The sequence below is a fragment of the Rhincodon typus genome, chromosome 3 (assembly GCF_021869965.1).
Source record: "Rhincodon typus isolate 14 chromosome 3, sRhiTyp1.1, whole genome shotgun sequence".
NCBI classification, from domain to species: domain Eukaryota; kingdom Metazoa; phylum Chordata; class Chondrichthyes; order Orectolobiformes; family Rhincodontidae; genus Rhincodon; species Rhincodon typus.
The window spans coordinates 24,947,546-24,960,710 of NC_063334.1; the positions used below are offsets into that span (position 1 = coordinate 24,947,546).

The following is a 13,165-nucleotide window of genomic DNA, read 5'->3' on the forward strand; positions in this document are numbered from 1 at the left end:
TCAAAATCTGCAGATGACTCAAAGCTGGGGAACAGCTGAGAGGAGGATGCGGAGACATTGCAGTGAGAGTGGGAAAATGCACGGCAGATGCAGTAAAATGTGGATTAATATGAGGTTATCCACTTTGGCAGCAAAATGTAGAAAGGCCGATTATTACTTGAATGGCTGTAAACTGAGAGACGGGAATATTCAACAAGACCTGGGTGTCCTTGTGCAGCCATTGCTGAAAGTAAGTGCACAGGTGCGTCAAGCAGTAAAGAAAGCAAACTCTATGTGGACCTCCATAGTGAGAGGATTCAAGAACAGGAACAAGAATGTGTTGCTGCAATTATACAGAGCATTGGTGAGGTCACACTTGGAATACTATACGCAGTTTTGATTTCCTTATCCAAGGAAGAATGTTCTTGTTTTAGAAGGAGTGTGGTGAAGGTTAACCAAATTAATTCCTGGGACGGCAAGACTGAGTGGGTTAGGATTCTACTCACTGAAGTTTACAAGAAAGACAGGAGGAATCTCGTGCTGTTAAAATTCTGAAAAGACTAGTCAGGAAGGATGTTATCAATGATGGGGTAAGTCCAGAACCAAGTCCAGAACAGTTTTAAGGATAAGGGGTAAACCTTTTAGGGCTTCACCCCAAGTGTGGTGAGCCTGTGGAATTCACTACCGCAGAAAGTGGTTGAGCAGAAACATTGTGCATCTTCAAGAGATAGATAGATATAGCTCTTGTGGCTAAAGGGATCAAGGAGTATTGTGAGGTGGGAGGGGGCAGGATTAGAATATTGAGCTTGATGATCAACCATGATCATACTGAATGGTGAAGCAGGCTTAAGGAGTCGAATGGCCTACTCTTGCTTCTGTCTTCTATGTTTCTGTGCATGTACTTTAGAAATAAGACATGTCAAAATGTAGCAATTAATTCTGGGAGGTTTTCCAATGTAGATTAGAAAACACTTGATTGGCAGAATTATAGCAATAAATGCCATAGCAACAATTACTTTTCAATTGTGTGCTTTCTTCGTTTTTGTCTTCTTATCAGAAAAAATCCTTAACATAGAAATGGAAAGGTTGCTAGCATAAAATAAACACACAAACATTGCCTCTCTATTCGTTCATTCAAACAAAACGCCATAGGGCAAAGAAGTTATGCCAAACCTTCATAATTAACTGATTACGTTTTAGCTGGAGCATTGTGTTCAAATGGGAGGCAGTACATTATAGCAGGAATGTGAACACATTTGAGAAGGTGCAGAACAGATTTATAAAGTGATGCCAGCAACAAGAGACTTCTGCTACGTGGAAAGACTGTTCTCCTGAAAGGAGAGAAAATCAACAAGAGATTTAACAGAGGTGCTTGAAATTATGAAGGGTTTTAATATGGTAAATTAGAAAAAAACTGCCTCCAGTGGTTGGAGAGTTGGTAAGTGAGGACACAGATTTAAGATAGTTGGTTAAAGACTGAGAAAGAAGATGAGATTCTTTTAATATAGTGTGTTGCTATGATGTGGAATACACTGGCTGAAAGGGTAATGGAAACTGATTCAACAGTAACTTTCAGAAGAGAAATTGGGTAAATACTTGAAAAGAAAGCATTTGCCATGCTTTAAGGGGTGAGTTAACTGAAATGTTTCTTCAACCACTGTTCAATTGGAAAACAGGAAAACTGCAGCACCGCCAGGATCATTCCTTTTCAAAGCAGCTTTTTTCATGATAAGCACAGAAGGAGGTCAATCAGCCCTTCATAGCAGTGCTGTCGCTTTGAAAAGCCCATCCATTCAGTCCCACTCTTTTCCACTTATCCCACAGCTCTGCAAAATGTTCCTCCTTTAGTCATCTCTCTAACCCACTGTTAGGAGTTGCTATAGCAACTGTTTCCCCTCTCCCTTCAAGCAATACATTCTGGATCACAATAAAAAACACTGCATGAAAAAATGACTTACCTAACTCTGGTTCTTCCAAGTTTCGTAAGATTTTAAAAGTTTGCAAACAACTGATCTTTACCAATTTATTGTAAACGGTAATCTCTGACTCAACACTGACCTGATCAATGCCGAAATGTTCATCTTGGGCAGTTCTACCAAGACAGCACTGTTCTCTAAAACTCAACAAATTAGATCCTAACTGTGATGTTGACCCAAGTTATGTTAAAAGCACAAACTGACTGAACTACCAATTTATCCTGCGAGTTTAAATCGCAGATACGTCACACATTTCACTACTTATTTTGTTAAAAGGTTGGTCAATAATTAATTTTCCCAGATTTAGTTTTCAGACAGAATTAAAAACATAAACGAGAATATGTTGAATGTTCTTGATTTTAAATCATACGGAACAAACTTAAACTAATTGACAAAAGTTCCAGACGGAAGTTGATGAAATATGCTGCTGGAAAGAGCAGGGAAGTGGGTCCAATTGCATAGCTCTTTCAAACAGCAAACCCAGGAATGATGGACTGAGAGACTTCTTTCTGTGCTATATCAGTCCATGATTCTATGATACCAAGGGGCCATGAAAAGCCAAATATTGCCTCTTCTCTCAAGGGAAAGCATGTAGCTCCTCCTATTTCTTCCCCCATCTTCCTGAATGAGTAATACTGATAGTACAATTTTAGAGATAGTAGGAACTGCAGATGCTGGAGAATCTGAGATAACAAGGTGTAGAGCTGGATGAACACAGCAGGCCAAGCAGCATCAGAGGAGCAGGAAGGCTGACATTTCGGGCCTAGACCCTTCTTCTTTTCTGAAGGCCTGCTTGGCCTGCTGTGTTCATCCAGCTCTACACCTTGTTATCTCGGTACAATTTTAGGTACAGTTTTGGCTAACTTCTTCTGACGTCACTGTCTGAGCATGGAGCTCAGTAAACCCCGGAACTGGTTTTGAACTACAGTGCCCATTCACAAGGCAACTATAAAGGTTTGTAATTTTCAGACTTCAGGGCATTAACTTACATTCTTTGTAGCTTTTCCCACCAACCATAGCATGCACTTTTTACCGACCCATAACGCAGTTACTGAACATACAGCAAGATACTACGCATTAGATGCTTCTATACTCAATTTTTAACTTCCAAGATCTAAAGTTTGGAGCATTCATCTAGGTAAGTTATTCCTTTATCTCTATAGTGGTAGCATATAAAATAATTTACATTAAATAAATTATACATGATACCATATTACCACTGTAGTTGAATGAAAAGGCTGTTGAAAGTTACGTGATGTTTGGATAATAAGCTCATAAGTTTAGGGGCCATTAATACAAATTAGTCCCTATTAAGTCAAAGGGCCATTTCAGGAGAAACTTCTTTACTCAAGATCATTTCGAGAATGTGAAACTTAATAACACATTGAGTTGAGAGAAATAACAAAGATGCATTCAAGAGAGAGCTAGATAAACACATAACAGAGAAAGCAATGGCTTTGGGATGCAAAGTAGCTCATGTGCAGCATTAACACTGGCATTGACCGGCATTAGCTAGTTTCTTCTTGTACATTCAATGTAAATTTGTGAGGTTATCATTCACCAGTTAAAGCTGGACAATTGTGTCAATAATTAATCTGAATTAGTAGTGTGGAGGCAACTTGAAGAGTTCAACGCTGTGCTTAATGTTAGGAAAACACTTAATGACAGATTGTTAATGGGCTGGTTTAATTACTAAGTTACAGACCAGGAGAAAGACGCATTCCATAATAATAATCAAAGTTACTTTGTGCTCTTCCTGAAGGTGGTTCTCCAAATCATCATTTATTCTGCTCTCATAATAACACAGTTGGCACTTGTATGGTTTCATTTCCTTGTGTTTTTCCATGTGTTGTTGCAGAGTTTCATCACTGGAGCAGGTAAAGGTACACTTATCGCAACGAAAAACAATTCCTTGCAAGTGTCTGGAGAGCTTTGAACGACGAACTTCAATGGGCACAACCCTCTCCTCTGTCGAAAGATACAAGATGAAAGAACATATGTCATGACAAGCCTCACAAACTGCCACCATTAGACCCAAAAGGGTGAAATGCTGCTCACAAAAGAACACAAAAGCAACGTATTAATTTTTCAAGAAGATTATTATGCTCTAGAGGCAAGCATAACATGAAGATTGAAGTCTGCAATTAATTTGAGGCCAGCAATTAGACATACTTATTAAAAAATCGATGACATGAGAATTCATTTTCCCCAGGACAAGAATGTATTGGCATATTTCAGAGTGTAGTATGACCAGCTGTGAAGGATCTATTGCTAACAGAGATATAACAATTTACTGAACGTGTTAATGTCATCAGATTTTACAACTACAAAGTATTTTTAAGAGAGATGCAACCAGTCTGAAAATACTTCAAATTCAGAAAAGATAAAAGTGTTACAGATGCTCTGGAACACTGACAACCAATTACCCACCCTGTCCCATTCCATTATAGCTCTGACTTGATGTATCTCACGTCCCACGTGCCCTCACACAAAAGGAACCTCACCTCTGTGAAGGACGATATGATCAATCATGCTGCTTTTGTATTTCGTGTGGTACAGACAGAGAGGACAACGCAGGTCCTTAGGACCCTCAACAGGAGGAGCGGTGTGGCTCCCCTCAACATGCATAGAAAATGTAGACCTGCAACACAAACATAAAACATCACCGCTGACTTTAAAAGCCTGAAACAGGAGATGCACCTTCATTTCACACTTGGTATCTTAAAACATACTTGTACAACACAATGGAGGCCATTTGGCTCTTCATACCTCTTTTGATAGAGCTATTCAATTACTCCCATTCCCCTGCAAATTTCTCCTTTCAAAAGAGAATTGGATAAATACTTGAACTTTATTATTGAATCTGTTTCCACTGCTCTTTTGAGGCAGTGCATTCCAGATCATAACACGCTGTGTAAAGTGAAAGATTCCTCATTTTATCCTGGTTCTACAAAAGAACACAAGAAATGAGCAACTGTAGATCATACAGCACCTCAATATCATTACTGTCCTTCCATCTCTTCTCCAAATGCCTGGCCGATCTCTGTATTGTTCTTTCTTATCATAAACGCTCTTGGATACTGATCTTCCTACCATTGAAAACAGTTCCCACTATTTACTTAATTAGAACCCTTCAGAATTGGGAACACCTCTATTTAATCTCCCTGTGACTTTGTGTGTGAAACAAAAGAGGGAAAGAACATAATAAAGAACATAACAGCACAGTTTACCCACCAGAACCTTATTATAAGATGTAGGATCAGAAGGAGGCCATTAAACCCACCGTGTCTGCTCCACCATTCAATGAGATCATGGCTGATCACTTTCCTGCTTTTTCACCAAAACCCTCGATTCCCTCTATCTCAGCCCTGAATATACTTCAATGACCCAGCTTCAACAGCCCTCTATGGTAAAGAATCCCATAGATCCATTACTTCCCATAGATGGATTACTTTACTGCTGGAGGTCAGGCGGATTGTTAAACATGTATAAAACATGTATGCACAGCAAAATTTAGTCATTCGCGGTCAAGTTACTCGATAATAGTTCACCAATAGAATACAGTTTACACAGTGGGTTGAAATACAGAAAATTAATGATGCTGAAGGAGAACACTTGGCCCATCATGTCTGTGCCAGCCCGAAAGACAGCTATCCAATTTAAGCCAACACTCCAGCTCTTGGTCCATAGCCCTGCAGGTTTACAACGTCTCCAAGTATTTTAAAATTGATGAGAGCTTCCATCTTGAGGAAGTACCACTTTCAGGTAGCAGGTTCCAGGCTGCTACCACCCTCTGGGAGGAAAACAACATTCTCAACTCCTCTCCAATCCTCCGACCAATTAGTTTAATTTTGTGCCTCCTCGTTATTGATATCTCTACTAATGGAAAATAGAATGAAGAAGATGCCATCTCAGTCCCTCAATTACATTTCCCCTCAGCATCCCTTTACCAAAGAAAATAACCCCAGCTTAGTTAATCTCTTCTTACAGCTAAAATGCAAATCAAGTTACAAATGGGCCCAGAATTATTGATTTAATTATGATAAAATATTTGTATCTGTAGGAAGCACACACGTTCTGTCTGTTTACAACATTCCCTCTGCAAAATAACTGTGATTTTGGGTAGCATTATTCTCAAGAATATCAACAGAACGTACAGTCTGGCAGATTTATCAGCAAGATCTTAGGAATATGAAGGGAGAGCTGTAGGGTTGAATAGTGATCTGGTAAAAGAGATTTACATTGAGTGGGGATATTATTGAATAAAACCAGCTGTGATAAAAATCACATATGGTCTCAGTGAATGGTACAGCAGGCTCAAGGGGCTGAATGGCCTGCTGTCACCATTCAGAGCCGAAAACACGTGTTGTCCTTTTTGCTACCTGTCATCTTATTTTCTTACCTGAACCCTGTGAAGAATGGGCAATCCTTGCATTTGTAGAGTTTCTTTCCGCAATGCCGGTCTCGATAGTGGCGCCTCATGCTTTGAATGTATTCAGAATTAAACTGGCAAAACTCACAGCTGAAATAGCCCTTTGTTGTCTGATCAGAGGAAGTGGTTGGAGATGGCACCGGGATGGGACTAGATCGGTTTCTTGCCATCGCAGCTGTTTGGTAATGGTTAAGCTGTTGTTGGACATCTGGTGGCTCAGAGTATGAAGAATCTGCACATGAAGAGTTGGTGCACACAAATTGTGTAAAATCCAAAGCTTTCCATGATCGATTTCCAAAACCACCCACCACACCCCCCACCACCTCTTGCAGATTGTGGATAAAAGTTTAAAGCATAACAACCAAGGCCCCAGACAATCCCATTATCAAACCAATAATGGCCAGTATGAAACACTTGCAACAGAAAGCCTTGGGAAAGCAAGTACAGCATCGGAAACCCTTTGGGAGTTGCAGGAAAAGCAAGGCAGAACAAGGAAGCAGAATCAAACAAAACTGGGAAGAATTTCCCTGTCCCCAAAGGACGTCAGAGAAATCACAGCCATTACTCAGGTGAGCAGTGTTCAGAGTGGAAACATACTTTAGGGATTTGGAAGGGTTATCAATTTCAATCTAAAAACTGCTTACAGGACAGAGCAGTGCAGACAACTGGTTTTGTTAGGCTGCAGAAGCAATTTGAAGAGCAGACCATAATTTCATTATTTTATTAATATTAATAATGAACTTTTTGTACAGTTGTACATGGCCAATAAGGGATTACTGACAGATAAAGAAAGTGCAGAACAGAACGTTGACCATCTCCTACCTTTGTTTCTGACGAAGGGGTATTTTAAGAAGGTGGGGTCTGGAATAAGGACACAGAGTAATAACTGGGTCTTACATGAGTTCCGAAAATGCTCTTCTAAAAATGAGCTAAAAACAATTCTTAACAAAAGAAAACTAAAAATACACCAACAGCAGTAATTGCTTTCCCCGTAAGTTGAGTTATACAACGTTCACTTGAACATTCTCCTATCCTTTCTAACTCTTTAAAACCAAGAGGGTTGTGTCTTATGTGGGGGGTGGGGGGAAACGTGGCAGAATTTGAACACAAATTCATGCACAGTTATAATACACAAGATGGAATCCTTTTTCTTAAAAAAAAAACATCACATGCGCCTTGCTTCTGTTCGTGAACAGTTTGAAGGCATTTAAAATAACTTCATTTTTAAGACTTGCATACATCAGAGATAGCCATGAGCAGCTTACCATCTGATTCTGCTACTCCCTCAGCCTGGGACTGAGTCTGTGTTGGGCTTTCGGCAGAAGTGAAGGCTGCTGGAAGGTCAGTGTGGAGTTTGGACACGGTCAGTACGTGGCCGTGCACTTTCAGTGCATGTTGTTTCAGCTGATTTACCATCAGTGTGGAAAAGGAGCAGTAGGAACAGCTGTACGTGCACTCCACTGGCAAGACATAACAAAATGCAAATGCTTTTTTTGAGAAACAAAATGTTGCTTCGGGCTCCCCTAACCATTCAGATCAATATGTAATTTTGAAGCCATTATGGGCAAATGGTATGCAAAACTGTTAGTTGGCTTTCAATTGGCACTACACAGCCCAGGTCACTTTAAATGCCTTCATGTCATCAGAAATTCATTGCCTAATTATATTTTAGAATATAGTAGTGATAGATATAAACACACACCCACACACATGAATCTTTATCTAAACAACAGAATATGCCCTCTGCTCCCAAGGCACATTTTCAGTTAAACAATTCGCTCAGGGAAGCAGATACTCCCAGTGCCAATGCCAAGAGCAAACAAATTGAGCTCCTGCACATTAGTAAATGGCAACGTTAACATGCTGGATCCTTCACCTTTTATTTTGTATCCTGCATTTTTATTTTTTTTTAAATTAACTCACTGGGCATGGACATCTCTGGCTAAGCCAGCATTTATTGCCCATACCTAATTGCCCAGAGGCAACTGAGAGTCAACGGCACAGGCTTGGAGGGCCAAAGGGCCTGCTCCTGTGCTGTAATTTTCTTTGTTCTTTGTACGTTACCGAGAGTGTGGCCTACATGTGACTCCAGACCAGGTAAGAATGACAGCTTTCATTCCCTAAAGGACATTAGTGACTGATATGGGTTTGGCTGCTGTGGGAAATGTTCTCCTCATGTGCATTGTGCAATGAATTACTTTTGACAGATTGGATAACTGTCCAACTCGAATGCTTCAGAGAATCAGTTGTTCATATCCCCATTGGCACCAACTTCTGTACACTTATCGTCTGTGCTCGCTGTCTGACATTGAGATGATGCAGTACTGGGAGCCAATTTCAAAGTTCTCACCTCCAGGAATCTTTCTAATTCTGGCCTCATGTGTATCCCCAAATTTAGATGCTCCACCTGTGGCAGCAATCATTGCAGCTACCTGGATCCTAAGCTCTGGAATTCCCTTCCCAAGTCTCTTCCCTTTTTCCCCATTTGAGACACTCCTCAAAAATTACCCCTCTGACCAAGCTTTGGGTCATCTGCCTTAACATATCCATACACATCTCAAGTTTTTTTTTAATTTTATAATGCCTCCATTAAGCATCCTACGATATTACTTATGGTAAAGATGATGCAGAAATAGAAACATATGTTGATTAATACTCAGTCTCAAACAATAGACTAAAAGGTGGGAGAGGGAAATAAAAACCAACAGAATGCAAAAGCATTTCCAAGGTAGATCCACTGTATCCTCATTAATTAATCACTTGCAGATTCACAAATATATAGAAATTTTTCTCCAGTTTCTCATTTTATCCAAATTGATGAATGGAGGTTTGTGTGTCATTCCTTTCTTACTGACATCATACAAGTGATATTCCTGCAGGTATACAGAACATTCAGCATCCAAACAAGCACACTTCGTCCATGCCAGGGTTCATACTCCATGAGCATCTTCCCAACTCTTTTAGTCACATCCCAACAACACGGCTTTCTATTTCTTTCCCCCTTATGAATCTATTCAATTCTCCTGTATTTGCACTGACAACTATTCACCTCAACCACTCCTGTTGGTAATGAGTTCCACAATGCATTTGGCAGTGACTATCTTATACTGATGTCTGGTGATTTTCATTTCCCCTAGAGTGAAGCATCTTTGCTACATCGGTCCTACTGAAATTTTTTATAATTTTAGAAGCCTGTATCTGGTCACCTCTAGAAAATGGAGCCCTAAACCCGTACAGTCCCTCCTGATAGCTATGCCTCTCAGTTCTGCTATCATTCATGCAGCACAGATGGAGGCCATTTACAGCTGATGTTCTCCAATTAAGCCCGCTGCCCTGCTCCTTTTCCACATTTCTGTAAAAAGTTTCCTTTCAAGTGTTTAAAAGTTACGATTGAACCTTCTTCCACTTCCCTTTCAGGCAGTACATTCAGAGGACAACAACTCACCACATAACATTCTCATTTGCCCTGGGTAGTTTATGCCAACTGCCTTAAATCAGTCTCCTCAGTTTGCCCATCTTCCCATGCATGGAAGCAGTTTCTCCTTCAATCAATTTATCAAATCAGAACACAACTGTGAACACCTCTCATAAAGCTCCTTTAAACCTCTGTGCTTGAAGGGGAAAAACCCCAATGCTTCTCATCACACCAGCAAAACCTAACTAAAATGGATCAGGACTTTTTCAAAAGATGAAAGAATTCACAATAGAGTGATTTGCTGCAAATCACGAGTTTCTGACTGAACCAAGCATTGTCGATAGCTTTGTAATTGATTAAAGCAAGCTTCTGATGTGCTTTAATGAAGATTAGTCATTAGAACTGAGAATGTGAAGGTTTGAGAACTAGTTAATAATCACTGAAGAGGTATCAAATGTGATTGAATAAAACTACTGTTGCTATACAATAATTCAATTGGTTTGTGTGCTTTGAATCATAAGTGAGCTGGTCTGACAGAGGCACTAGCAAAGGCGCACTAAGATTTGCAAATTGACAGTACGAGCCAAATGGGAACATTTTGGATACAGGAACAAAGGGGACTGGAAACATTTGCAGAAAAATATTACAAAAGGTGCCAGGACAAGTTGAGAAATTGTAGTCTTTATTATTAAAGAATACCTAATCAAAAAACCAAATCTCTGGTTGGACCCCAGCTGGTCTGTTTTCAATTCTGGCATCATGATTTAGGAAGGTCACATGTTCAAATATCACATTATGTCAAAATATGTCTAATAACATTCTTCTGAAGCACCTCAAACATTATACATTAAATGGCACTATAAATTCTTCTACCCCTAACCATCTTTCTGTGTGGTGCTGTATTTCACTGATTCTTTGCTTCATGCACACTCCTTCCACTGCAGATTAGACATTCTCTTCATTTAAAAAAAACAGAAGATTGCTCTTGTTGGTGTCAGACTAGCAACATCTGGAGGAAATCCTAGTTTGAAAAAACAGCCCCAAGGTACAAAGAGGCTAAGCTCACTAATAAGCCAGACACTGACATTAGATTTTAATACCAATTTTAAAACACAACAAATGGAATCGCTCATCAGTCACTCAACACAATTAAGAGAAAACAAATGTACTCTTTTTGAAACTGACAATGACAGTCTGCACAATGTAACTCAAGCTACTTTGAGATCATAGGTATTTAGATTTACAATCATTAAGAGTATACTACATGTAAGTATTAATAGCTTATTGTGTCTGGCACAGAAACAGACCACTTGGCCTAACGAATCCATCAGAGTGTTAATGGTCTACTCAAGCCTACACCCATCCTCTCATCCAAATCTCCCATCATAATTATCTATTCATTTGACCCTCATTTGTTTAGTTTCTTATTTAGTTTCTCCTCAAATACATCTTTACTGTTTACTTTGACCACTCCCTATGGCAGTGAGTTCCATATTCACACCACTCAGAAAAGAAATTTCTTCTGAATATTTATACTGGATTTCGTGGTGACAATCTTCTATTAATTACTTCTTTCCTGCTGAAAAGAAACATCATCTCTGTATTGACTATAAAAACTTTTCATTATTTATAGGATCTCTATTAGATCACTCCCTGAGCCTTCTTCTTTTAACCCCAAGGCAAAAGGGGCTCAGCCTGTCAATCTCTTCCTGGTAGTATATCCATGCATTTCTGGTATCACCTTTGTAAATTTTCCCTGCATCTTTTCCAGGCGATATCCTTCTTTTCAAATCGGAAACCAGACTGCATGATTTTCAATTAATTCCTTTCAATTCTATTTCTCTAGGAATAAAGCTTGCAACTTTGTTTGCTTCTTTTTAAAAAAAGGCTTCTAATCTTAAATGTAACTCTGTGATTGATGTACTTCTACCTTTGAGATCTCTTTGTTCTGCTATCCCACCTGGACTTGCACCTTCAAAGTAATAAGTGACTTTCCTATTCTTACTATCCCATTATATTCCCTCATTTTTTGTCTGTTGAACTTAATGAACTTGCAGGAAGGGCAAATAATTGGAAATTATGTCCCCTTGTATTTTGTTTCGGTCCTTGTCAGCATTAATTGTTTGCCTCGAATTGATAATATGTGCAAATTTAGAAAATTTTTTGACACCAGTTAAGAACCTTCAGATGATTTTATATGCAACACAGGTTGAGTTAATAATAGAAACTTTATGACATTTAAATGTTTAAAGACTTCTTTTCTAAAAATAACATTAATTTAAATCTAACTTTTGAAATGCACATTCTACTTACAGTTCACGATGACTTATCCAACTTGCAAAAATGTGCATAATTTAAAACTGGTGGTTAACAAATTCAAGTGTATGTCAAACATGAGCAGACAAATGCAAAGGGATAATCAAAGATCAAGCCGTACAACTGAGCAGAGCACAGCTCTGATTGTATGTAGGTCTAATAAAAAATTAAAAATTTTATCACCAAATCTCACCACAAATTAAGTTCAGAAATTGCAGGCCATCAAGATGAAATATGAAACAAATTACCAAACACTACATAATAGTGCTTGGGCGGCACACGAACAATTAATTGGGTAAAGCGGTGATAAAATGATGGGTTTAATGGGCATGATGTTCCTTTGTAATGTGGTTCTAATACAGTTGAAGACTGAGTGAGCTCATTAATCCACTGCTGCGAGATGCCAAACTGGAACGTCTACTGTCTCGAAAAAAACTGTTTAAGGGGAATGTTAAAAACAACTGTTCCAGCATTTAAAAATGATGGCTGCAATTGCTAAGCAAATTGGAAAAAAAAAAATGCTACTGCTGCATAAGCTGCAAAGCACTGACCTTCACTTCCAAATTTTTTTTTTTTTAAAACAAGATAGACATGGTGATCTTTGGTGAATCAGAGACTTCTTTTTTTTGTTTTATTGCAAAACGGTGTCCAATCTCAATATATTATACATCCATTTCCAGAAATGCATGAGACATTCATGCTTCATTCTATTCGAATAGCCAGTCAGCATAAATTTGTTTTTTTGGCAATTACTGCTCCAACTTGTACAATAGAATTTTTCTTCTTCTCCCAACCATCTTCTCAACAGAATCAGGTCTCCTAATTTGAGAGATATTGTTCCCGGTGTTTACAGTGGATAGTTTTAAATGAATAGCAGTTTCCAGCCATTCACAATATTCAGTGGTCTGAACCAGGTAGTCCCTGGGTACAATATCGGACTGAAGTGTAACAGTATCCTTAAAACTGCTCTATGTAGATTCAATTATTCTTAGCTTTCTCTATAATCCTAGGCAATGAAAAAGAAACAGAAAACGCTGTAAATACTCA

General features: G+C 38.9%; 1 protein-coding gene across 5 annotated transcripts in view; it reads right to left on the bottom strand.

The window, feature by feature from the left end:
* Positions 1-13,165, bottom strand: part of znf462 (zinc finger protein 462) — a 104,996-nt gene that overhangs the window by 7,786 nt on the left and 84,045 nt on the right. For 3 of the 5 annotated variants that reach the window (XM_048595013.1, XM_048595014.1, XM_020530363.2), the window contains 5 exons: positions 7,653-7,847; positions 7,210-7,248; positions 6,358-6,619; positions 4,460-4,596; positions 3,700-3,923 (listed from right to left, as the gene is read on the bottom strand). In XM_048595013.1, the coding sequence (XP_048450970.1) occupies positions 3,700-3,923; positions 4,460-4,596; positions 6,358-6,619; positions 7,210-7,248; positions 7,653-7,847 (857 nt within the window). The remainder of the gene's footprint in view (positions 1-3,699; positions 3,924-4,459; positions 4,597-6,357; positions 6,620-7,209; positions 7,249-7,652; positions 7,848-13,165) is intronic. The other 2 variants (XM_020530366.2, XM_020530367.2) reach the window with 2 other exon arrangements.